Source organism: Salarias fasciatus, chromosome 23, assembly GCF_902148845.1.
Source record: "Salarias fasciatus chromosome 23, fSalaFa1.1, whole genome shotgun sequence".
NCBI classification, from domain to species: Eukaryota; Metazoa; Chordata; class Actinopteri; order Blenniiformes; family Blenniidae; genus Salarias; species Salarias fasciatus.
Genome location: NC_043766.1, coordinates 27970771 through 27995666, shown reverse-complemented (window position 1 = coordinate 27995666; position 24896 = coordinate 27970771). Strand labels below are relative to the sequence as shown.

At 41.0% G+C, this 24896-nt stretch overlaps 1 protein-coding gene across 1 annotated transcript in view; it reads left to right on the top strand.

Moving 5' to 3' along the window:
• Nucleotides 1-1420: 1420 nt before the first annotated feature.
• LOC115382120 (ephrin-A2-like) overlaps nt 1421-24896 on the top strand; it is an 85876-nt gene continuing 62400 nt past the window's right edge. The window contains exon 1 of the mRNA XM_030083780.1: nt 1421-2076. Within this exon, the coding sequence (XP_029939640.1) occupies nt 1880-2076 (197 nt within the window). The 5' untranslated portion in view covers nt 1421-1879. The remainder of the gene's footprint in view (nt 2077-24896) is intronic.

Genomic DNA, 24896 nt, shown 5'->3' with positions numbered 1-24896 from the left:
ATAAAGGTCTACAGCATTTCAAATTAAAAGCTCAAGAAGAGTCTTTTTTTTCTCTTTGTACTGGAATTTAAAAAATGAAATGCATAGAATGTCAAACTTTCAAAATTTGTTCTTAGAGTGACAGTTCGGAAAACGGGAGGCTACATGAAATGTGCTTCCTACATTTTCACAATAAAAGCTATGTTTTGCTTAGTGCCAGATCTGGTCCATTAGGCAATACAGGGAGATGATAAAGGAACTGTGGCCTCCAGGGGGCGCCAAAAATGGGTAAAAATAGATTCACCTTCAATAAAACTACAGTATATTGTAAAATGTGCACTCTTGAAAAGCTCATAATGATTCAGATATAAAGAAAAACCAGTCATTATTGCTGCAAATGAAAATACAAGAGAAGTGTGGATGAAGGATGAGGACGACAATGGGGTCAAGATGAATATGTACCTGATTCTTTGTGAATGGGGAAAAAATGTAGAGACACTGGCTGGTGTACTCTAAAATGGATGATAGCTTTCACTGCTTCTGCTCAAAATGTTTTTAAAAAGAGATTAGAAATCAAACAGGGAAGAACTATAGGACTGGAACAATGCAATAAACGGTTCAGGTGTTTGAGCGTCTTATGGAGGGACGGTTTATAAAATCTCACCTCAGGCGCCCCCAATGAATCTGCTCGCTCTGGACGTCCAACATTCAAAATGTGTGCTTGTAGTGAAATTGGGGGTTCAGGTGAGAGGTGGCGGCGTGCTGGTGCAGTTCAGAAAGCTTTGTTTCCCGGAGCTGTGTTGGTGCTGCTGGTAGAGGTCATGGTTCAAATCTGATTTAGGAGTCTTTCAAGCAGAATTTGCATGTTCTCCTTCTACACTGGGTTCAATTCACAAAGTTGAATGAAAATTCAATCCGATTTTTTTTAAATATCATGAATTGATTCAAACAAAGCATTTTTACTTTCGTAGATTAAAACTTTTATTTTTTCATTCATTCACGTTGTTATGTATGAAAGTATTTCCGTACATAATGAGCTGTTCCGCTGTTCACTGTGGTCCATGTGTGAAGAGGTGGAGGAAGAGGAGGAGGAGGAGGAGGAGGAGGAGCGTCAGGACGCCGTGCACCACAAGCTCCGCCCTGCAGGACGCACCGGGATCCGCGGTCTGAGCGGAGCCGGTAAGCGAGCCGAGCGCTCCTCTCGCAGCACACAACAAACTTTCTCTGCGTTTCTTTCTGCTCCTCTTTCGTCCCGGTTGTTCCGTTCCGCTCTCACCCGGTCCCACTCGGCTCGGCTCGGTCCGGACTTCAGCTGCGGACGTGGTAAAGTTTGAGTCCGGGCTCACGGACGGAGGCGGACCCGGAGAGTCACCGCGGCTGAACTTCCAGAGAGCGCCGGGGCGGTGGGACGGGAGCTCCGGGGAGCTGCTGTGGGCGCTCGCTGCACAGTTTGTGGAACTCTTCAAAGTGCGGATCTGCTGGGAAAGACACTTTAAACCCGAAAGAGCGTCCCCAGGTTCGAGCCCGGGCTGATCCGAACTGCGCGTAAACGTGGGCGCGAGTGAAGCCGGTAGCGGGACGCACATGGACGGACTGAGAGGAGCTGTGCGCTGCCAGTCCCGCCGAGGTCCTGGTCCGGTTCAGACCGAGTGAAGATGAAAGTTTGGATGTGGAAGAAGAATTTCAGCATCTCCGAGCAGAAGCTGTCGCTGTGAGATGGAAGCGTCCCCGCTGGGCCAAAGCCGGTTCACTCTGAGGATGCAGCTGGTGCCCGGTGCGCTCTGAGCGGACTGACTCCTCTGTTTCATGCGCTTGGCTCCCGGTTCTGGTCCTCCTCCTCCTCCTCCTCTTCCTCCTCCTCCTCCCGTTACCTCCTCACCGCCGAATCCCGGAGCCGCGGATGCTCACCGGATCCCCGCGCAGCGCGCCGCCGCCGCCACCGCCGCTCATGGAGCGCTCCGGGCGGCCGCCTCCGCCGCTGCCGCCGCTGCTGCTGCTCCTGCTGCTCGGCCTCCTGCTCCGGCTCTGCTCCGCTGTCACCGACGACCGCCTCATCTCCGACCGGTACGCGGTCTACTGGAACAGCTCCAACCCCAGGTAAGACCCGCGCCGGTGCGCGCTGGAGAACCGGGCCTTAGTGAGGAAAACTGGGCGCAATGACCCTTTAACGCCAAACTTTCTGATTTCTGTCACACGCCTCAGAGAAACCAGTAAGTGACAAATATAAACTCTGGGCTTGCAATCAACTTCCAGCTCTGCATAAAACTGTCATTTATGCACTTTTAATAAAGTGTTGTTGTTTTTTTCTGCTCCAAAAGTCGTGAAGACTTTAAGTGAAAAGCTGAATGCATTAAAAAAACTATTAATAAACGAGGAAACTCAAAAAAAACTACATCTATGTTGTATTTACCTCAGAAAACTACACACATCAGCAACCTTCTGCTCAGCTTTCACCTGGAATGTGAAAAAGAAACAGGTTAAAGTGGGAAAAGTCAGTGAAGTGACAGGATCCTCCAGCTGCTGTATTACTGACACACCAGCAAGTGTCAGCTCTGAACAGCCTGCACAACACCTCAATTTACTCCTCATTTTAGTGTCAGGACACTTTCAGCTCATCATTTTATGAATGAGGACACATTTATTAAAGTATTTTTTGTTATTAGAGGTTTTATTGACTGCCGTTTTCTTGGTGAAAGTTTGTTATTAATCATTATTTTCATTGTCCTGAGGCGCCAAGCTTGCAGTTTTCTCTTATTATTGATTTTTTTTTTTTTTTTTTTTTGCTCAATATAAAACTTAAATAATGGAAAATGTGTAGATTGGAGCCGCTCTGATGTCTCAGTTTAATTTGGATCATAATAAAGAAAGAGACCAGAGGCTGAAAGGATGGGAATCCTATTAATTTGTAACTTTTTGGACTTTTTTTTTTTTTTTTTTAAATGAAGTAGCAGCAAAATATGATAAAATGTGAATGTGATGATCAATACTTTGATATCAGGACCACATTTTAATCAAAAACAGGCATATTTGGCGAGTCAATCTGCTGGTAATCCTTTTCAGTAATTACTAGGGCCCTTATTAGTATTTTTCTCTGGATTAGAGGACTGGGTCGCTGATTAGAGGTTAGAATTAGATTATTTTTCACAGTTTTTATATTTGTTCAGCTGAGATGACTTTAGTGGTGACTTGATATGATCAAACTAGTTGCAGAGCATTTTTGTTCAGATAAATATTCAAATTTCCTGATATTGAAAACATCTTTTTAATCAATAAAGTCTAATATTTGCAGCTGGTAATGGCGTTTCAGACTTAGTTTGCGTGTTTCTTTGTTTAACTGATCCCATTACTGAATGAAAAAAATTGTAGAAATAGAAAAAAATGTGAACTTCAGAGCTTTTTTAGAGCTATGACAGAATGGATAAATCAGATGGGAGAAATCTGAGGGTTTTTGTCAGTTTTGAACCAAATTTCAGTAAAAAAAAAAAAAAAAGACTGAAATCATATCCGTTTTGGATTTTAATCAAACAAAAAACAAAACATTTGCATGTTTTTCTGAGGTCTTATTGATCCCAGAGCTGCTGCTAATGATTATTCTGGCTGTCCTGAGGCAACTTACTCTTATTATAATGAGTCAATGATTGTGTTCATCAATAAAACATGAAATGTCTCCTCCTGTGAAAACAGTCTGTTAACAGTGAAAAATATAAGAAAAAACAGACTCAAAGAAGAAATCAAACATTTCAGAGTGATTCTAAAGATATTTCTATCCAGAATTAACAATATTTCACAGTCATTCATGAAAATACTGTCTGAATATTTGCCTGTATGCGTTTTCTTCTGCTGTAGGCAGAAAGCTGTGAAATACGTTCAGTTTCAAGCTTCTGGCCAGAAATCAGATTTACTACAATTTTAAACACGCTAGAATAGAATAATGGCTTAAAGGGTGAGTTGTTAGCTAAAGTAGTTGCACGGTTTTCTGCTTTCTGTTCGTCAGCGAGATTTTTAAGAACAGAATCCTGCTCTGAAATTGAAAAAGTGACTGATTTGCAGGTTTGAGCGTACATTTGAATACGTACGACAGTAGAATTAAACAGTAGTGGGTTCTGTTTGGTTCAAATGACACGTAGCGCCATGTTTTTACTGTTTGGATGCATATTTTCTGAGAAATTGCGGAAATCTTCCATTTGCGCTCAACTAGCTAAGATTACCGGGTCTCTTAGCATCACAGATGTTAAAATCAAAATGAAATGAGTTTTAATGCATGAAATAGAACAAAACAGAGACCAGATCATTTAAAGGGAATATTTTATCATGTTTTTGTCAAAAAAAAGACTGAAATAATTATGAATCACAGTAGGTTTGTAATATTTCACCTTTTTCAGTATTTTGGGGACAAATGATGTGAGCGATTCATTTATTTGTTTCAATCTGTTTGAAAAATGAAATGAACACTGAGGTTTCAGTCAAACACAAGAGAGACTAAAGCAAGCTGTACAACATGGTCCATTTTTTTTTTAACTTCAAATCTGAAATGTTGGATTCTGGTTGTACGATTCTTTTTGTGTGATATCTTGGTGCTTTTCTTTGTGTCGTGACGGTCTTGACTGTCTGGGGGTGTCCGTTCCAGATTTAGATTGTGTCTGGTGTTTATGGTGGAAATGCCTCATTTGGCCATTCACGTCCAGAAATTCACAAAATCAACAAAATGTTGATTTTATACCGAAAAACAATTGTGATGAACGCCTTTATTTACACTGAAAACTGAGACAAACGCAAGCTTGTTGGCTAAAATGTGAATTTCATGACAAAATTCTGCAAAAATGACAGGAAATAAAACTCATATTATCAGTTTTTTTGAAGTCTTTTTTTTGCTGGTATTTGTTATTTGGTTGTACATTCTGTTCATGTAAATGTAATATATGTTGTGTTCACAGAGAGAAATCCAGAAAAAATTTACGTCTCACTGAAATCGTCCCCCCCCAATTTTTTTTTTGAAAAATTTAGTCTGTAGTGATACAATAAAACTATTAAACGTCAATGAAATTATGAAATAATAATTTATATAGATTTTTTCACCACTGCTTATATGCTGACTTGTGAAAGCAAAAATTTTCCACTACAGTTTGAAATTTAAAAAAATTTGGACAGTTTGGTGCCTTGTGAGTTACAATAATGAGAGTAGCACTACTATTACTGCCACTGCTAGTGGCTAACAGTAACATTAATGAAGCAGATTTGATGATTTTTGTGAGTCAAGCTTTCATTATTTTGGGTATTTCGTCCTTTCTTTGGTGGAACCATCACATTGTTTTCGTTCAGCACTGGGCTCACAGACCTGCTTTTATTTTTCAATCACTGAGGAGAGACGGTACCTCACAGCTGAAGCAGACATCTTAAACTGCCATGAAATGGACGGGAACTCATCTGAGCGTCTCTTCAACCTTGGAGACCTAGCTTAAGCCCTTTAGGTGCCATCCATGTGTTAAAATGTAAAACTGAGCTAAGTGATACATATTCACTGTTCGTAGCTTAAGTTCACGGAGTTTGCTTAAAATATACCGTCGACCTCGTCGTGTCCTTCACGTCCGCAGTCTGGCATATAATCTGAAACAAGCGAGCGTGAATGTGATGAATCTGCTCAATGTTTGAAAGCCACTTATATGACACAAGAAGAAACGCAGAAATTCAGTCATATGGTCGTCCGCACACACCGGGTTGACAGATTTTAATATAAATAAAGGGAATAATGGAATTTTTGAAGGCTTTGTTTGCTATTATTTGGGGAAAAAGGCTGGAATAGTTTATTTTACTTTCATTTTGTTGTTTTATGTATCAATTTCAGTGTAATTCTAAGATATGTGTGTATTTTTAGAACCGTTTTCTTAAAATGGTTGGAGGTTGTCTTTGTCATTCAGTAGTGAAGCAGAACATTGACTATAGCGTTTCCAGTTCCTTTCAGGAAAAGCACGGTCTGTTCATTGACTCTTGAAGTGGCCAAAATGACGATTTCACAAAACAAAAAGCAAGAAATAGGATTTCAAATGATCCACATTTGAACCATTTTTTAGAGAAAAAATAATCAAGCAATTTGGGGTTCCTTAACGTTGTTCCTTTTCTTTGTCGGTCTTTGTTGGATTTGTGATATTTATCAGATAAGTGGTGTGCAGTTAAGCCTGAAGTCCTGCACTGACACTCTTTTTGTTGTCCTTTGAAACAGAGAAACAAACTTGTTTAAAGAGTTGAAACAATAAAATTAAGATTTCTGTGTTGGCGTCATCTTGTGCCAGAAAAATGGAGGAATGTTTCCCTCTAAATCAGTTTTTTTCCCCACTTAAACAAAAAATAGCGAAGAAATACCAGAGAAATTCCCACTTTACATTGTAAAGATGTGAGAGAAGGTGCCTGCAGAGGTCTTCGATATGTGACCTTTGGCCTCTTTCATCCTGTACTGTCTCCATCACGCTGTTCTCTCTCCTGATTGGCCGACTGCAATCTGAATTCTCCAATAGGAGTCAGTAGAGTTTACAGTTCATAGACGTCCTGCAGAGATTGTACAAAGAGCTGAAGGCAAAACTAATTTACATTAAGAAAACCCCAAAACAACAACAAAATAACAACTTGATTGGGCCTTTAGTGAGTTTGACCCATGTGGGGTCAAGTGTGTGATCGAAACACAATAAGATTAAAATTTCCATTTAGAATAAGATCGAATGAGATGAGCAGAGTCCGAGCCCAAACCAAAGAGCTAATGTGTTTCACTGGGAATCAGTGCCGACTTGCTTGGTTCAGCCTGAAATCCAGAGAACGTGGAAAAACCCTGGAATCACATTTTCTTCCAAAAATGACCTACATGCTGGAAAAATGTATCTTCTGTCACTTAAGCGTAAAATCATCATCATCACAATTTGGCTGTTTTCAGCGCCTTTAAGTCGACAAATCGCAACTTTGCTTTGTTAAAAAACAGAACTATTGAATGTTTTCTTACTAAATGAGTGGTTGTTTAGAGGAATGTTTTAAATGCTTTAGTGTGTTTCTATTGTCTCACTCTGTGTACTGGCGCTCAGTTAATGACCTAATACTTTAACTCTCTTAATGTGATGTTTTTAATTTCCTTTCGGGATTAATGCCATCTTTCAATTTCACTCCAATAAATTAGATTCCATTCATTTACATCCACCGCCTTCATTTTCATTCCACTCTTTTATTTTCTATTATGGTCCTTCATATTGCATTTAGCTTTCATTCCTTCTCATATTAGTTGCTTTAAAATTCACCCCATTTCTTTATATTTTATCATATTTCCTTCCATTCAATTTCATTCTCTTGATACTGTGAGAGAGCTGCTTGTGAAGCCCAAGCACACAGGCAGCGGTGTGTGTGTGTGTGTGTGTGTGTGTGTACGCATACGTGTGTACTTGTGCATGAATTCGACAGCTAATGAAGTGAAATATCTGCAGTCGGATTATAACCATAAATCCAGCTCACGGATTCAGTTTTCAGAGAGCAGGAGTTGAAAAGAATTCAATTTTCTCCCCAAAAATTGTAGGGATTGTTTTGTTGTCGTTGATACCAGCAAAATTTTGCACACAGAATCGCAAAATTTGGACATTTTCTCCCAGTTGGGGTGATTTGATTCCTTAAAACACACACACACACACACACACACACACACACACACAGACGGCCATCATCTGAAGCCTTGCTGCCGTTTGCCCTTCAGCGTTAGGTAAAGGTCAGATGTGAAGTGGCGTCTCTCTGCCACGTTTTCTTCTTTGCAGATGATATTTTGTTCTCTGTCACTGGAAAGCAGATTTGCTTGTTGTTCTTCGTACTTGTTTATGTTGTAAAGCGTGATCGACACGGCATGAGCAGTGGACAAAACGAGCCCTTAAATTCCCCACAAACAGGTTTGAAACCTTTTACTGATTGGCTCAGTAAAGTGTGACTGATATTCTCACTGAGTTGACCTTGAAAAACCGTCACACCAGTTCTGGTTTGTTTTGGATGTTTGTAGGATTTTTCTCTCTCATGAGTTTTTAGTCATTACCTTTAAACAAGAGGCAAATGAGCTGATGCCTCTTAAACCTTTTAAACTTAATTTTTTTTGTGAATTCGGCTTTATTTTCTGCACCTTGTTGACTGTCTGCAGTCCAACAACAGTGTTCATCGTAACTTGTTACAAACGTCTTGAATGTTGTCAAAACACCTGGCGACCTAAAATGACCTTCATGCATTTTTGCAAACCGCCAGTTTGTTTGTTTGACAAACACCATTTTAGATGAACTGACTGGAAAATGAGCTGTTCTGAAAAATCATCTCTCATTTTTTTTTTTTGTTTGTTTTAATCAGAATGCAGATTGATTTCATTAAGCTGCAGCTTTCATTTTAACAGCGTAGCAAGAAATCCGGAGACGTCTGATTGGCCGGCTAACCGTGTGACCTGAAGTGACCTTGTGAGGTTTTCAGGTCCAGCTTCTTTTGAAATATGTTTCTGTTTTCATTGCTTAATAACGAACTCCAAAACCTCTGATTGATCCAACCTGGAAACCTTCTTATTGCTCATTGCTGTTATATTGTGTGTGTGTGTGTGTGTGTGTGTGTGTGTGTGTGTGTTTTTGCTCTGGTGGGATGAGAATTTCCTTGTCAAGCTGCTTTATAAAGACTTTGTGTGTCTTTGTTTCTGAGTTGGACTGAGCTGATTGGAACCGTATTTTGTGTCTGATTTTAATTTTGCTTCGTCTTTACTTCATATCGTTGTGTCAAATGTGTTGTCTTCTGTTGTGTGTCCATTGTGACAGCGTCACAAATAAAAAAATTTGTCTGTCCTCGAATTTGAAGTTGTGTTTCGCTGTGCGGGGTTCGTGTGTCGTCTGCATCGATCTGTCGGGCATTTTGTGATGGTGTGAAAAAAATTATAATTTTAAATGTGTGTGAGTGGCGTGTTCACAAATCAGAGCGCCGGGTTGTGAATTATGGGGCTGTTAAGGCAGCATTTGGATTCTGTGTGTGTGTGCGCGTGTGCGTGTGCGTGTGCGTGTAACTCTGATTGGTCAAGTTGTCTGGTGACCTCGGGTAACCTCATGCGATTCCTGCATTTTCAGAGTTTTGTTGCGTCTGTAATGAGTTCGGAGTCGGATCTGATCTTCTCACTGCAACACGCTGACTTGTAACAAAAGCCTGAATATCTGCGGACACTGTGTCTGTCTGCCAATGAATTTTCAGTGTTGTTTGATCGGTGACTGTTTCTTCTTCTTCTTCTTCTTCTTTTCACAACGTAACAAGCTCCAGGGTTGCGGCCCTCTGATTGGTGGCGCTGTCCGATGACCTGAAGTGACCTTTCTTCGTTCTCTGAACCAACAGCTTTTTTTGTGCATTTCCAGCGTGTTGAGTGGCCGCTTTAGCCGTTAGTTGATTTTAGCTTTCCAGAGGTTAAATTATGAGGTTGAATTGAATTAGTTTGAGTTCTGATAGGTGGAGTCGTCACTTTCCTTCATCCACCTGCTTCCACTGAAATGTTTGTGTATTTCTTGCTTTTGGTATTTTAGCTTTTCTGTCACTGGCCTGACAGGAAAAATAGCCAATACCTACAAAACCTCAGGTCCTTTTTTGAGTCCATTGTAAATTTTGTGGTCAAAATGTAAGAAAAGCTGAATGCTGTGGTTGGTTGAGGTTGTTGGTTTGCGTTTGCGTGGATTACTGCCGCGCTCCGACTGCCCGCTTTGTGTGTTTGAATTCAACCGCTTGTCATTGCTCTGCCACTTGTTCACTTACTTTCTATCAGTAGTCACACATTAGAAACATCTCTGCTAATAATCAGCGTGATCAAATGTTCTCGTCTTAATTAGTTTAAATAAAGACAACAGCGAAGAGGCTTCATTTACTGATGTTGAATTGATTTATGTTTTGAAGCGACTTTGACCGGAAAAGCCTCCATCTTTTGTTCCCTTGTTGTTGCCTTGTCTTTAAATGAGACACAGTCACACCTTTGTTTTCATGTTTTATTTAAATTAGCAGTAAAAACAGTCAGAGCTCTGGTGTTTTTGCTGTTTCGCCGTTTTTTTCCCTCCTTGTCATTGTGTTCACTTTAAACCGTTTTATTGTGATGTGGTTTGGTGGAGCTGCTTCCTGACCTGAGCTGACCTCAGAAAACCTAAAACACGAAGAAAAAAAAATATAGAAAAATATTTTTTTAATGCCTTCATGCATTTAAAGTGCATCTTTTTTCTGTTGTGTTCTAATCCGAAGCGTCGGTTCTTCAGTGCTGCGATTGGCTGAGCTGCTTCATAACCTGAGGCGACTCCTTACGTTCAGCCAGTCTCAGGTTTGTTTTACAGTTTTTCAGTTGAACAGACATTTTGAAGTCATATTATTTTAATTTACCTCGCTGCATATTTTACTGTAGCCGTCTAGTTTCTTGGTAATTTAAATGCTGGAGCTCATCTCACATATTTAACTGGATGCTTTTTTTTATGATGGATTCATCATATTTTTAAGTGAGAACGTGTGCTGACTCTTTATTGAACTGTTCCTAATTTTAAAACTGATTAAATCCCAAACGAAGTCCGTTTAGACTTTGAATCTTGCAAAACAGGAAGTACAGAACTACAAATGTGGCTCATTTTTTTTTAATTTGAATGCATCACTCACACTTCGAATCAGCAAGATTTATTATTACGGAAATCCTTTGAATTTTTGCCGGTCACTTTATACAGAAGAGCATTTCACAATTTTACACTTTGCAAAAGCAGACTGGAGGCAAAGATGGGATGGAAAATAGTAGAGCGCTTCCATGCTAAAATATTGGCAGATGCCATTTTGAGTCCAAAGCTTTGGGACATGTTTACTCTTTGATACGACACAGGACTGGAGAGACGACTCAGACCTGCTTCCCGATTCATCTTTGGGCAGAATTTCTAATTTCTTTGTGATAAATATTGTGGCGCCACCAACACTCTCAGCAATGTCTTTCTGAGAATGTTTTAGATCAGAAAATTCCCTCCTATTTCCTCTGAAATGGTAACAAAAGAAGGAGAAGCATATTTATGACTTTTATTGCACAATGCAAAACGTTTGCAGATGTCGGACTCGACTGATTGAGTCAAGAAGTTGGTCGTTCTCATTGTTATCACACATCTTTTATTCAACTCAGAAGGGGGAAAAAAGAACCTAATTGAGATCAGAATATCTTATTAAATGTTCAGGCAGGAACAGTCTCCCTGCACTCTGTGATCTTCCTGTTGGGAGCTCATATTCATGAGCACTTCTCAGGCAGCAGGTGTGATTTTGGCAGAGGAGAAGTTGTGCTGGGAGGTTCTGAACGAGCTGCAGATGATATCGAGAGCAGAGCGGGGAGGATGGTGTTCACAGGTGTTTATGGGAGCTCTGTGATTTTCTTGTTGTGGTAAACTTTCACAGCTCCCTGAGAAAAAAGGAAATAAAGTGCAGGTTTGACATGTTGGAAGGAGCAGGCTCTGATCCCGCTTCCCTCATGTGACCTCCAAGGATTCACATGGCTGTTAATGCAGTCATGTTTCCACAGAACAGAAAAGATGAAATTGTTCAAATTGCTGTGATTATTGCCTCCCATTTGGGAGGATTTTACTGCAATTTGAGTATTTTGTAACATTTTTTGGGTTCTTCTGTAACATTAAGCTCTGAACTGCTGCGTATGTTGGATCCAAGGGAAGGAATCTTAAGTTAATGCTGGAAAAAAGGAAGGAAACATCCCGAGAGCAGGGGGGTGCGGGGGGAGCCTGGACCCCAGCCTTCACGGTTTGCTGGTTTTTGCTTGGTTTCCTGTGAGATCTTTGCTGGATGAAGCCGGGAGTTGTTTCTCGGAGCGTCTGCCTGAGCCGAGCTGAGCGATGCCATCGTGTTTGTCCTGAATGGCTGAACTGTGCCGGCCTGTTTCTGCTGGTTATCCTGGAGTTTTCTGCTGCTGTCAGCGTGTCTGAGCAGACTGGAGGCCTTTGTGAGGCGCTCCGCTCTCAGACGCTCTCAGACGCTTCCCTGTTCACAGGTCAACCCAAACATTTCCCCACTGTGACTTAACTCGTCTACAGTAAATGAAATTATGAGAGAATGAAGCGCTGCTCTGTGGCTACAGCCTCTCTCTCTCTCTCTCTCTCTCTCTCTCTCTCTCTCTCTCTCTCTCCTTTTATATCTCTTTCACGTTGTTTCCATTCCAGTCTCTCTCTCACTTTTCTATTTCCCTCTTGCATTGTCTTTCCATTTCCCTCACTGTGTCTTTATCCGTCCATTTCTCCCCCCTGAAGCCAGAAACCCATCAAAATGGTAACTTCATTAGAGATCCCTGAAGGGGGGAAAAAAGAAAAAACTGTCCCGCGGCAGAGGAAAGCAAATAGCCCAGTGGAGAGAAAGAAATGCTCCTGATGGATTTAATAAAAGTGGACGTGTGAGTCAAACAGCAGAAAACATGAGTTCATCTCCAATGAATCGACCTCACACACACACACAGACACACACACACGCTGAAGGCATCCCCGGCTGTGTTTTAACAACTTCCACACACCAGCCACTCTGTGGTCTGCTCCTTTAAAGAGCTCCTCATGTCGTCTCCATTTGGTTTCTGTGTGTGTGTTTTCTCACACACACACCATTAATTGTTTTATTCAGCTTTAACAGCAGCATCTAACTTTAAACCTTAGTAGCTGGTGATGAGTTCTGCATCGGCACGTCAGACGTTGTTTAAACTTAGGAAAAGAAACTTGCATGTGTGTGTCCCTACGAGGGACCTCACCTCCACCTCAGTCGGCTGAGTGTTGTTTGCCCTCAGTGCGGACTGGCAGGCTCTCGCTCCGTCTGGCGGAGCGTCTTTTGACCTGGACTCAGTTTTTTTCTGCCTTCATGACACAAAGTGTAGAAGTCAGTGATTCCACACATTTCTAATAGGAGTCAGCCGGACAAGAGCGAACCTGCAAGTGTGACCATCACAGAGACAGAGTGAAGTTGAGGCATTGAAAGTCCCGCGGGTGGAGGTAGAGGCGGAGGTGAGATATTTGCACGTTCTCATAGGCTCAAACATGTCACACTCACAAAAATCTAATTACACACACACATATACACACACACACACATTTCCCCCAAGTTTATGAGAAATACTCCAGGAGCGTTAAATATATTCTTTACCACAACTTGCCTGCTCATCATCGTCTTCATCATCATCGTCGCTCATTAATCAGCAGATAAAGAAACGGTCATGTCTGACTGGCTGAGCGGCTCCCCTCCTCTTCCACCTCCTTGCCTTGTCTGTTTTTTGTGGGTGTTTCCGTCCTTTTCTTCGATGTCCGTCTCCCCGCCCGCCGCTCTGCACCGCTGCAGAAGAAAATGGCGGACTGTGTTTTTTCTTTTTCTTTTTTTTTTTTTTTTTTGAACAGTGAAAGGAGCAGAATCGCTCGGCTGCTGTAACCGCCATTTTGTTCTGCATCTTAACTCCCCGTGACTCCAACCCCTCTGACCTCGACCCGAGTGAGGATCAGCCGAGCAGCGCCTCGGACGGACAGGAAGTCCGTCTTTCTGAACGGAAAGGCGCCGACACCTTAGGAGAAATAAACTGTCAGGAATTTGGCTCAATTCATCGATGAATGCCGCTAATTTTTCTTTAAATTCTTGATTTTTTTCCTGCCACGCCAGCGCTCTGGAAACTGGTGGGGGGAAAGAAAAAAAAAAATCACTCCAGTGAAGATTAGCAGCACAAATGAGGTGAAATCGCAGTGAATGTGCACAAAAACTCGGCTGGTTTGAGGTCCGATTCAGAACAAATGCGGCTGAAGTGTTCATTTTTTTTCTATTTCAGTAGAAGTACGGACACTATTATTTAAATATATTCTGGTAAAACTACTGATTCATGAAAGTACTGGTTCAGAAGTGCACTCAATTACAGTTTAAAAGTTAAAAAGGAGCGGTCTCACATTAATAGATAAATAAATAGGTAAATATTTGTAAGTTTCACTGTTTGGATTCCACTATTACAAAAAATAGCTGTCCCTTTATAAGCTAAATACATTTTTAACAGTAACGGTGGATTTTTGAGTCACTGGGAAATGAGAAATGTCAATTTCCCAACAGGAAAAACACATTTTAACTGCAGCTCTGTCAGCACTCAATTTCTCTGATCTCATATCAGGATAGTGTGTTATATCTGAAGGTAAACAAATGACAAAGCAGTTGATATTACACATGCACATCTTGGACAATGAGCTTAAAAGTCTACAAGATTGTCACTTCTGTTTACACTCACAAATACAAGACAACACAGAATACATAAAGAAATAACTGTACTAGTTATGTGTCGTGGTGGGGAAAAAACAATAAGAAACTGTTGCAACCATATGGAATGCTGGATTTTTGATTTTCAATTTTGTAAAGAAAGTTTATTTGTAGAGCACCGTTCACGCATGAAGCATTTCAGAGTGCTTCACAAAGTCAAACACATAAAATTAAATTAAAATCATACAAATACAAGACATCAGAAAAATAAAAGGCCATTAAAAGACACAAGGAAATAAAATAGGAGAGTATATTGTAAGAAATCAAAATGAAGCAAGAATAGTAAAAAAAAAAAAAAAAAAAAAAAGACTAAAAGGAATGATGTATTAAAATAAAAACTGTAATGAAATGTAATAAAAGCTGGTTCACTTGGTTTGGTTCTGGTTCTGGCTCTGGGAGCACTCAGTAAACCCAGACCGCCATCAGTTCTGACAACCTGAGGGGTCTGGGTTCTTCACAGTGAAAATAATTAATCTTATTTACATTTTGCGCTGAGACCATTCAGCAGTTTTCAGAGAAGTAAGATTTTTAAGTTCTCTCCTTTGACAGGAAGCTAGTGTCACGTTTTGAGTTGTAATCGCTTTTAAGTGGTTGTTAAGATTGAGGTCTGATTCAAAACAAAAAGACATCTATTTAGATTTTTAGCTTTCACTAAGATGGAGTAAACACGAATGCTGACCTTTGACTGCTGACCTTTGATCTTTGGGGCCGACAGTAATCACTTCTGTCGAGATTGATTTGGAGAAAATTGTGGCACATCAACATTTAATGAATGCACTTAATGAGGGTAAGAGACCGTAGTCACGTGATGAATGAAATATAAGGTTGTGTGTCATCTGCATAAGGAGAAATGCTGTGATTCCTTCATCTGATCAAGGGGCAACATGGAGACAAGGATAGAGAAATAAAGAACTTTTATTTGACTTTTCTGAGGTGCAGGTGTATGATTACCGTGCATTTCTGAGTAACTGGTAAGTGGGAAGTGTCCCACTTGCTAATGGGGAAAAATACTCTGTTGAACTTGGAAACTGGGAAATTTCATTAGTTAAAGACTCATTAGCCTAGCGCATGTTGTGTGAGCTAGTTTCAATAACTCGCAATATTACCACGTGCAGTAGTGACATTTACTTTACGAGTATGTATTATTTAATCAACTTTACTTTATTTGCAGTTTATTGGAAATGGAAGTTTCCCAACTGCTATAATTGTCCGACTTTCCAAATTGACGAGGGCGCTGTCACTCCTGCTCTTGAACAATCTGTTTTATATTCACATGTCTCTCTATTTTATTAATCATAAATGTTAAACGGTTTCAGTGTGAGTGAGTGTGTTGAGTTTAAACGTTTCTTTTGACTGGAGGAATCAAACCGCTCATTAACTCCTCATCGCTCTCAGCAGAGTTCAGACTCGTGGAGGAGATGGTCCCCACAGACCATGTAAATTATCTGAGTGCTCATGAGATGAAAGACGGTGGCGGCGGCGGCGGCGGTTAAAAATGGTGTGAAAGTCACTCTGAAGACGGTTGCTGAGGCTGTGAGCGTCTGAGTGATGGAGGAGCTCGTTACCCTGCAGAGAGGGTTTTACAATGCAAATAACGCGGCGTCACGGGAGTTTTTGTGCAGCACGAGGCGTCGCTGTGATGTAACAGAATCAGGACGGATGAGATGACATAATTTGACATGAGGACAGCGTGGAAGCTCAGACTAATGTCAGCACACTGAAGTTTTCAGGTGGGGAACAACTTCAATCACTATTTGGTTTGCTTTATTTTTTATCGTGAGTTTATTTGAGAAATCTAAATGTATATTTTTGGTCATTGTGAAACTTTCTGGAGCCGGTGGAGGTCAAAGGCCTCGCTGAGGGAACCACAGTGCTAAAGTCTGGGCAGTAGAATTCGGATCTGTTAATCTGTGATCATATTAAGCTTGCTTGAGGGTTAGCTGAATGCTAACTAGCGGTTTGCGTCGGCTGAGTTGCAGCCGAGCACTGGCAGCAGGTTTAGAATAAACGCATTTCTTGCTGAGGAGTAACTGGTTTCGCAGAACATTCGGCGCAGGTTCATCACAAAAGTGACACGTTTAGAGGAATGGAAACATTTTTTGGCCGATCTTTGGCGGTTTAGCAGAGCAGCATCAGATTTAGCAGCGCAGTAGAAAACTTGACACTGCATTCTCATCAATCTCAGTAGAGTACCAGGTATGTCGACCACCAAGAGTTTCAAGTGAAAAGTTTGGTATTTACACTGCAGCATTTTGAAAACCATAAAGGTTTACAGGGGAATGGCAGAAACTCAGAAAGGGATGCTAACTTGCCAGACCACAAGTTGGTGCTGTTGTGTTTTTGTCATGAAACAACACACATGTGCACAGAGAACAATATGCTATAAATCTTAATCATTGAGAGTACATGGACATTCACATGGGCAGACAGCAGAGGTGTTTTGCTGTGCTTGCATGCGTGTCGGACGGCAACGTATTGAGTGAAATGTGAGCATTTCGACTGTTTCTTCCTCCGTAATTCCCGCGTTCTTCTTCTCTGATTTCATGCGGGATGCAGAGATGTAAACGCTGCCCCCAGTGCTTCCTGTGGTGAACTGCGGTGACAGATGAGCATGAAGCGTCCGCTGTGATTTTATCATACAGCAATGAACAACGACAATAACGCAAATACTGGTGCTTAAATTTTCAGGTTGATGAATTTTTCTCGCCGACGTCCTAGATTACGTCGACTGACCGTTGCAGCCCGACTTAGCAGCAACTTGATAAGTTTGTGAATCATCAGCAGCAGGTCTCTTGGAATGTTTGCAGGTTTGAGATTGGGAGCAGGTTAACCGACCGGAGCAGGCGTTTTAACATCTTCACAAGATTTAGCAGAGTGGCAGCAGGTTAAACAACTGAGCAGCGAGTTTATTAATGGATCAGCGTCTGGTTTAGCAGAGTGTTAGCAGAGGTCACTGCCTTACATGAGGCGTTCAGGTGCAGAGCTAAACTCAGAACATGCAGAATAGAAATCATGAACTTGATACACAACATGCTCCTCTGTTTCAATTTTAAACTTTGTTTTGAGCTACAGGTATACTGTGACATGTTTCAGCCTTGGTTAAAACACTTGACAGTCTGCAAAGTTTATGAGAACAGTAAATAGTATTTCGAACAGCACTTAAGTGTTTGACAAATGTTGATTTTTTTTTTCTTTAATAGATATCGTCCTTTACGTGGCGTGATTATAGTTATTCCTCAGTTAAAGTGAGTAAACAGATTATCACCCATCGTGCAAATCCAGGAACTTTTGCTCGTTTATGAGACTTGAGCTCTCCTCCGATTAGTGGATGCTCCTCAGCAGGAGTCCATCACCCGCCTGATTGGACTGATGAAAGGTGGTGAAATAAAGCCACGAGTTCTCAGCATCAACATGCAAAATAAATAAAGTCTGTTGGAGGGAGAATTGGTGTTTTATTCTTGGAAATCCTGCAGACATGTGCGCTTTTCTGTCAGAGCTGACGGGAGCTGTGAACCTCGTCCAGGCTGCAGGAAACATGTCTCTGCTCTCTCTCCTTCGCCTTCTCCTTCTGCTTTTATTTTTTTCCACCACCGGCGCGGACCAATGGCGTGGCGGCGCGGCGTCAGCGGGGAGAAGTTTGTGTCAGAGCCGCTCCTCCAGTTATTTTTACCTTCTCTCCTCCTCGTGTCTCAGCACTTCATCATCATGCTTTCTGCTCCCCGCTCATGCATTTTAATGTCTGACCCACATTTCATTGGATCTACACACACACACACACACACACACACACACACACACACTAGGGGAACTTTGAAGTCCTGGCTCAAGCACACACAGGAGGAGGGGAAGGTGGGGGTGAGAAGCTGCAACCTTTCCCTGTTTTCTGATTAGATTTGGCCTGAGGAGTGTCAGGAGGAGCCGGGCGGGTCGGATCAGGAGAAGAGTCTCTGCAACCAGAACTCCCCGAACAACTCCGGTTTGATTTCAGCAGCGAACAGGCCGAGGGTCTGCAAGTCAAAAGAACCAGCTGCTCTATGGGACAGCATGCCAGTTTGAGTGCTGGACTGAACTGTTCTATGGATCAGATCCAAAACTGACCTGACATATTATTGTTTTATGAATTTGTAATAGGTTTTTCGTGTATTTTTCCAATATTTTTCCGATTGTTTGTTTTTCTAATTTTTAAAAACATTTTTATAGAAATTGTTCATGGTATTTTTATTGAATTTTTCTAATTTTTTATTTTTTTGGGGGAGAAATTATTTAGTAATAGTTTACCATAGAATTTTAGAAAAAAGTTTGTGCACCCTCCCCATAGATTTGCAGTGTTTTCAGATAATTTCATAATTTATTATCATTTCCTATCATTTTAGCAACGTGTATTTTTTTGTTTTTTGCTGTGGTTCTCAAACAGCATTCTAGCAAAATCATTTTTTCGTAAATATTTCTCATTTTTTCAGTTTTTCATAATCGTCAACTATTTTTTGCAGGTATTTTTCTATACTTAATTCTTTTGTGGTATTTTTCTGATAAATCCTAATCCTTAAATAGATGTCCAATATTTGCACAATTTAATATATATATTTCGCATCAAGCAACGATCTGGGTTTTTTTTTATTGCTTGACATTTTTCTACAGAATTCCTGTTATGTTTTTTTTCATATATGGGCAAATCATTTTCTCAAAAATTGCATCCCATAATTTTTCCAGATGCATCTAGTATTTTTTTTCCTATATTTTCTTGTATTTTTCATAAAGTGTCCCTTATTTTATCTGTGCATATTTTTTGTAATATTTGTCTGATAATGCGCTCGTTTTCATTTATGCTTTTTTCCTCATTTTTCCAGTGAAGCGTCAAATGTTCTGTGTTTTTTTTCTTTTGAGTCTTGAAACAATACTGAGCTCAGCGTTTTAGCAGATTTTTTTTTTTTTTTAGATTAGCACCTGCAAAAAAAAAAAAAACACCTTAAAATTGTTGTTTCAGCTTCCTGTTTTAAGCCGTGTTGCTTCATCTCTTCGTGTTGGATTCAGGGCAGAATGGACAGTAGAGCGGCTCACTACACCATCCTCTCATCATGTTAATAATACAGGCTGCAGCTCATCGCTTTGCTTTGTTTAATCCTAATAGACATGTGCTTGTTGCCTCGTGTTTAATTTTAAATCATTTTTGTCTGCTTTTGAAGAGTAAACGTGGCAGACTTGACCTTCACAGCCTGGCGGTCAGACATCACTGTGTTTGGTGATGAGGAAGCGAAGCGGGGATCCTGAATGAAGTGTCGCAGAGTTTGAACCTTCACTCACTCAGGCTACATGAAATAATCAGAACTTTTTTGATATTTAGGGTTTGACTGCACACAAGCAGTTTATTTAAAAAAAAAAATTCTCCACATTATAACCTTAGTGGACAGAAACAAGTTTGACACCTTAGATTTAATTTTTTTAGGCCACATTTTGCTTATATTTATTGTTATTTTTGGTCGCGGTTTGTCCCAGAATGTTTCACATTAAAGTTCCGGTCGCTGTTTCCACTGATTCGAGCCTGTTTTTATCCTTGGGTGTGATTCTCTGTGTTCATCGGGACTCTGGACCTGATTCTGTGTTTCATTAAGCATGCTCTTTTCTGCCTTGTTGGATCATCAGTGTATCTCTGTTTTCGTCCTGCATTGTGCAGGTTTCACCTTGTTTTTTTATTTCTTTATTTTATTGGTGTTTTTGACTTTTGGCTTCCGGTGTGGTTGAGTTGTCTGTATTATTCCTGTCTCAACACTATTATCTATTTTCACCTTCATTCATAATCGTCTGTTTGGTTGGAGTTAGTTCTTATCAGATGTTTTCGGCGAATTCAACTTGATTTTTATGCCCAAAATCTGATTGTTCTTGTTTTTTAGGGCTGCTTTAGCTTTGCATTTCTTTTTTCCCACTTTGTTCCAGTTTTGCTGGTTCATCTGATCTTTTATTCCTTTTTTGATATCAGGTGTTTTATTGGTATTTTTTTTTCTTTTTGTTCTGTATAATCGGTCAGTTCTGCTTTGGATCTTTATCATCACTACTTTTGCATTTTGGTCCAATTTATCTGATGTATTAGTCCAAATTCCATCATTATTTGGTGTTTTGGTTCGTTTGTGGTTCGTTTGGGCCTCGTTTCATCCGTTTCACTCCTGGTTTGTTCCAAGTTCATTTATGTTTTAGAGTAATCTGAACAGATCTTCTCATAATTGTACATATAGGTGTATTCTATGTGTTTCGGGAGCCGGCTTGACTGAATAACATCGGATATTTTAACGCTGGTTTCACCTTTCAGGTTTTGTTTCTTCTTTGTGTTTTACTCTGCATCTTGTGCTCCAGATCTGTTTTGTCTTATATTGTAATAATTCTGCTCAGTGTTGTGTTTTTCTGGATCACTTTGTCACGGTTACTGTGATGTTTTTGGTGCATTTTCCGATTTATTGAAATTTTCTTGTGTTTTGGTTCAAGTCTCAGATTGTCCATGTGTTTAAATCGGTATTGTCATTTTACATTGTAGGTTGGAAAAGCATGATGGATCTCTACATATATCCTGGTGTTATTCATTTATTTATTTTCACTTTTTTTTTTTAGTGTGTGTTCCTGGTTTGTACCTTTGTTGTCACATTCTGGTATATTTTGTTCTGTCAGTGCTGGTTTGGCTCATATTTAAAAAAAAAAAATGTCTTTGAGGGCCGACTTTACATTTAGTCTCGTGGTTTTACGGCAGAATCTTCAGTGTGTGTGTCTGTGTGTTTATGATGCTGTGCATTTCTTCCAAGTTTACCAAACTGACACAGCATTGCATTTTACGGCAAATAAAATATAAAATAAAATATATTGAATTAATTATTTTTATGACTGAGTGATGGTCGGGCAAATTCTGGAAATACAAAAAATTGATAATTTACATGGCTGAATTCATACTAACATGAATTTCTCAGTCAAAATTTGTAACTAAATGTCCAAACTGATCACAAAATGGAAAAAGTTGGGCTTTATGTGGTGAAATAAAAGTTTAAATTCACTCCGGACACAATGTAAATTGAGTGTGAAGCAGCATTGATCATGGTGTGGAGGCTGACCTGCGCTGCAGTTTCACTGGGACAGTGTCCTGCTGACATTGAGCTCCCATTAAAACAAAAAAAAAAAAAAGAATTGTTCAGAGGACGGCTGCTGTGTGTTTCCATGTGCAGAGAAAATGACTTAAAAGCCAGCTTTTATGGTTTCGGGATCGACGCCTCCGGCTTTCAGGCTGATTTCATGTGATTTAACTCATTATTTCTAAGACATTAAACTGGACTTAATGTCAAAATGACTGCTGCCTTTTTTTTTTTTTTTTTTTTCAATCCAGCACTAAATAAATCCCTCCAGAAACCTGGCGTGTCTGATCCGAGCTGTCGACCGGCTGCTGCCTCCTTAAAAACAACTTCATTGTAGCTGCTGGGATCAATTTTTATTGACTGTGTTATTAAATCGGAGCTCAGAGTCATTTTCTGGTTGAGTTACGGGAGACTTAGACTAAATATTCACACTTCTATTCAGCATCAAAGCCAGTTTTTGTTTTCTCGCCTTGTCTTGTTGAAGAGTTTAAATATATTGACTCCTGTTCTAAAATCTAATTGCCGACGCCGCGTCACCCTCCCTCCGCTCAAACAGGTCCTAACCCTGCTCTAATGAATTGTCGTAGCAACTCATCAGTTTATTATCGGGAGTTTTGCGGCGGTGAAAACTCAACGTTCTGTGATTGACAAAGATTTCCGCTGACAGAAAATGACACCGGCAGTGAGAAAGTGGCAGAATGGTGTTGAGTGTCCTCGATGTGACCTGACAGTTGGTGAAACGGTGACGACTCGTCGCCGCGTGACGGTGTTTTACGTCACCTGGACGTTTCAGGCCTCGCGTTACGGCTGTAAAGGCCGCGGCTCGGTGTAGCGGGATGGTTAAATAGCCTACCAAGTGGTGGTACAGGCGAGGAATCTCACTGCAACGTGACTCTGTTACGGCAGGTGAATGCTGCCTGTTTTCATGTGACGCTGTGACAGTCGGCGGTATTGTGTGATTGTTGAAAATGGGGCAGCGTTGGTGACAGAACTCCGTCACTTACAGTGGAGTCTGCGCCGCCGCTTCAGAACTGGACAGTGAGTGTCGGTGTCCTGTGGCCGTCGAAGGATTGACAACGGTACGAAGATGTCGCATCGTGTTCGACTTTAAGAGACGGCCGTGTGGCAGCGATCGGTAAAAGCTGCGACCCTGCGTGAGGTTGTGGCGTCACGTGACAGCTGAATGTTGTGCAGCCGTTTGATAATCTGACCATCTCTGAGTCTACCTTGACAGGAAAGTACGACAGGTGACAGTCAGGGATGTGAGGATGAGATGGTTGATATGTGGCGGTGAGTGACGCTGTGCTTCCGCCTGATACATGTGGGCGTGGCGTCATGCGGCGGTTGAAAGCAGGACGTTCTGAGGTTATGTGGTACGTCATTGTCTCAGAGTGCAACGTGCGGCTGACCGGGCGGCGTGAGGGAAAGCCGGACGGCGTCCCAGAGGTCACGCTGGGTGGACGTCCCCGCCGCCTGTTGATTCACTGAGCTCGGAGCATTTGAACTTTGTGTCACCTCTGGAGTTATGTCGAGGAAAGACCATGGAAGGGGCGGCGTAGGAACATCGAGACGCCGACTGTGGTGAATGAATTTAACTGATAGAGCGACTTTTGCAGCACTTGAGCAGCCAAACTGCTTTTACACTGTCCGTCACATTCACCCATTCACACACACATTCACACTCCAGCGGATGGTCGCTCGCTCCGTAGAGCCTCTTCCTCTCTCTGACTGACACAGCTTTAATGAGTCAGCCTCTGGTATGAGCCACATAATCACATCAGCTTTGTGGACGATATTAAGACTCTTCAAAATAAAATCTGTGTGGTTATTTTGAGTAGATTGAAAGAAATTCTGCTTTATTACCTGTAGAGGAACTGGGAAGGTGAGCTTTAATATATATATATTTTTTATGTTTCACTCCAAATTCTTGGCAGAAATCTTCAATATTTTTATTGTTTTGGAAAAATTTGCTTTTAAAAATAAAAAATGCACCATTTTTCATAAATATGCAAGTGTTCCAGCGAGAAAAGTTTGCTAGTTTTAAAAAGTTTTAGGAAGTTTCTTTCTTCATTTCTTTCTTTCTTTGGCAGATAATGAAATTTCTAAAACTATTTATTCTTAGTTTTAAAATGTGTGGCTTGATGTTTATGAACCCAGACTTTTTGCAGTGTGTTATTAGTGTCCTCGAACGCCCCACGTCAGAGCCCGAGCCAGAAACACATGCGTCTCCGACTGTTTACTTGTTTGTTTTATTCCTCCGAATGTGAGACAGCTGGGACATGACGAGTTTTTTCCACAACACAGACTTTTCTCTACATGTTTGTTTTTATGAGTCTCTCGTTCAGCAGTCTGTGTTTCCACGTTTTCACCGTTTCAGAAATACGTTCAAGCTGAAAACATGGTATTTTTTTTTTTCAGTGTTTGTGCTCGTGTGTTTAAAAACTGAAAGTTTCAGCAGCCGCAGAGTTTGGGGGAATATTTTCATGTTGCACTGAAGTAAAACTCGCGTTGTAAATAGCTCACTGTAAGTTATGTCAGATTTCAACTTCAGTCACAATTTCAAAAAAGAAAATCAACAAAACTGTCAAATTTCGACCACGAAATTTCCACAAAAAACTAAACACTCCTTCTGTTATAATGTGAATCAATACAAAAAGAGACACTTGTGGTCTTTGAAGTCACTGCATGATCTGTAGGTTCTCTATAAACATCACAAATTGATAGATTTTATGCCAGAGTAACAGAAAAATTCAAATATAGTTGAATTTGCTGAAAATTGTTGTATTTCAAAATAAGATGGAATGAATCGGTGCACAATGACCCAATAGATAATGTTTCTTTTTTTAACCACTTTAAAAGTAAAAGGTCCAGAATAGGGTTTGGTTTTTTGGCAAAGTGCCCGTTGAAGGGTTAAGAGTGTGGAGCGGTGGGGCTCTGAAGGCTTTAGCCTCCACTTTAAACCGTTAATGTGCCAAACGTGCCGCCGGCCGCACCTGTCCTCTCACCTGTGGAATACACAACCAACCACGCTAATGCACCAAAAATCACCACAACCCTCCCAAACCAGCCTTTATCTGCCCAATTACACAGGAAAACACACCGCTCTGTGTGTGTGTGTGTGTGTGTGTGTGTGTGTGTGTGTGTGTGTGTGTGTGTGTGTGTGTGTGTGTGTGTGTGTGTGTGTGTGTGTGTGTGTGTGTGTGTGTGTGTGTGTGTGTGTGTGTAAACAGGATTAGCCTGCAGCTCAGGTGTTCCTCTAACAGGATTAGTGAGTCCTCCCGGCCGTGTTAATCCGAATTATCGACCGCTCCAAACAAAAGGTGTGTTTGTGGACGTAGCTGAGACACGGAGGGGAGTGATTCAGTGGTCGTGGAGCCGCTCCGCTCTTCCTCCTCCTCCTCCTCCTCCTCCTCCCCCCGCTGCTGCTGCTGCTGGTAATGCTGCGTTTCGGTGCCTCTCCTCACTGCTCCAGGCCCCATGTCCAGTCAGCGGGGGTGGGGGTGTGGGGCTGTGGGCTCCCTG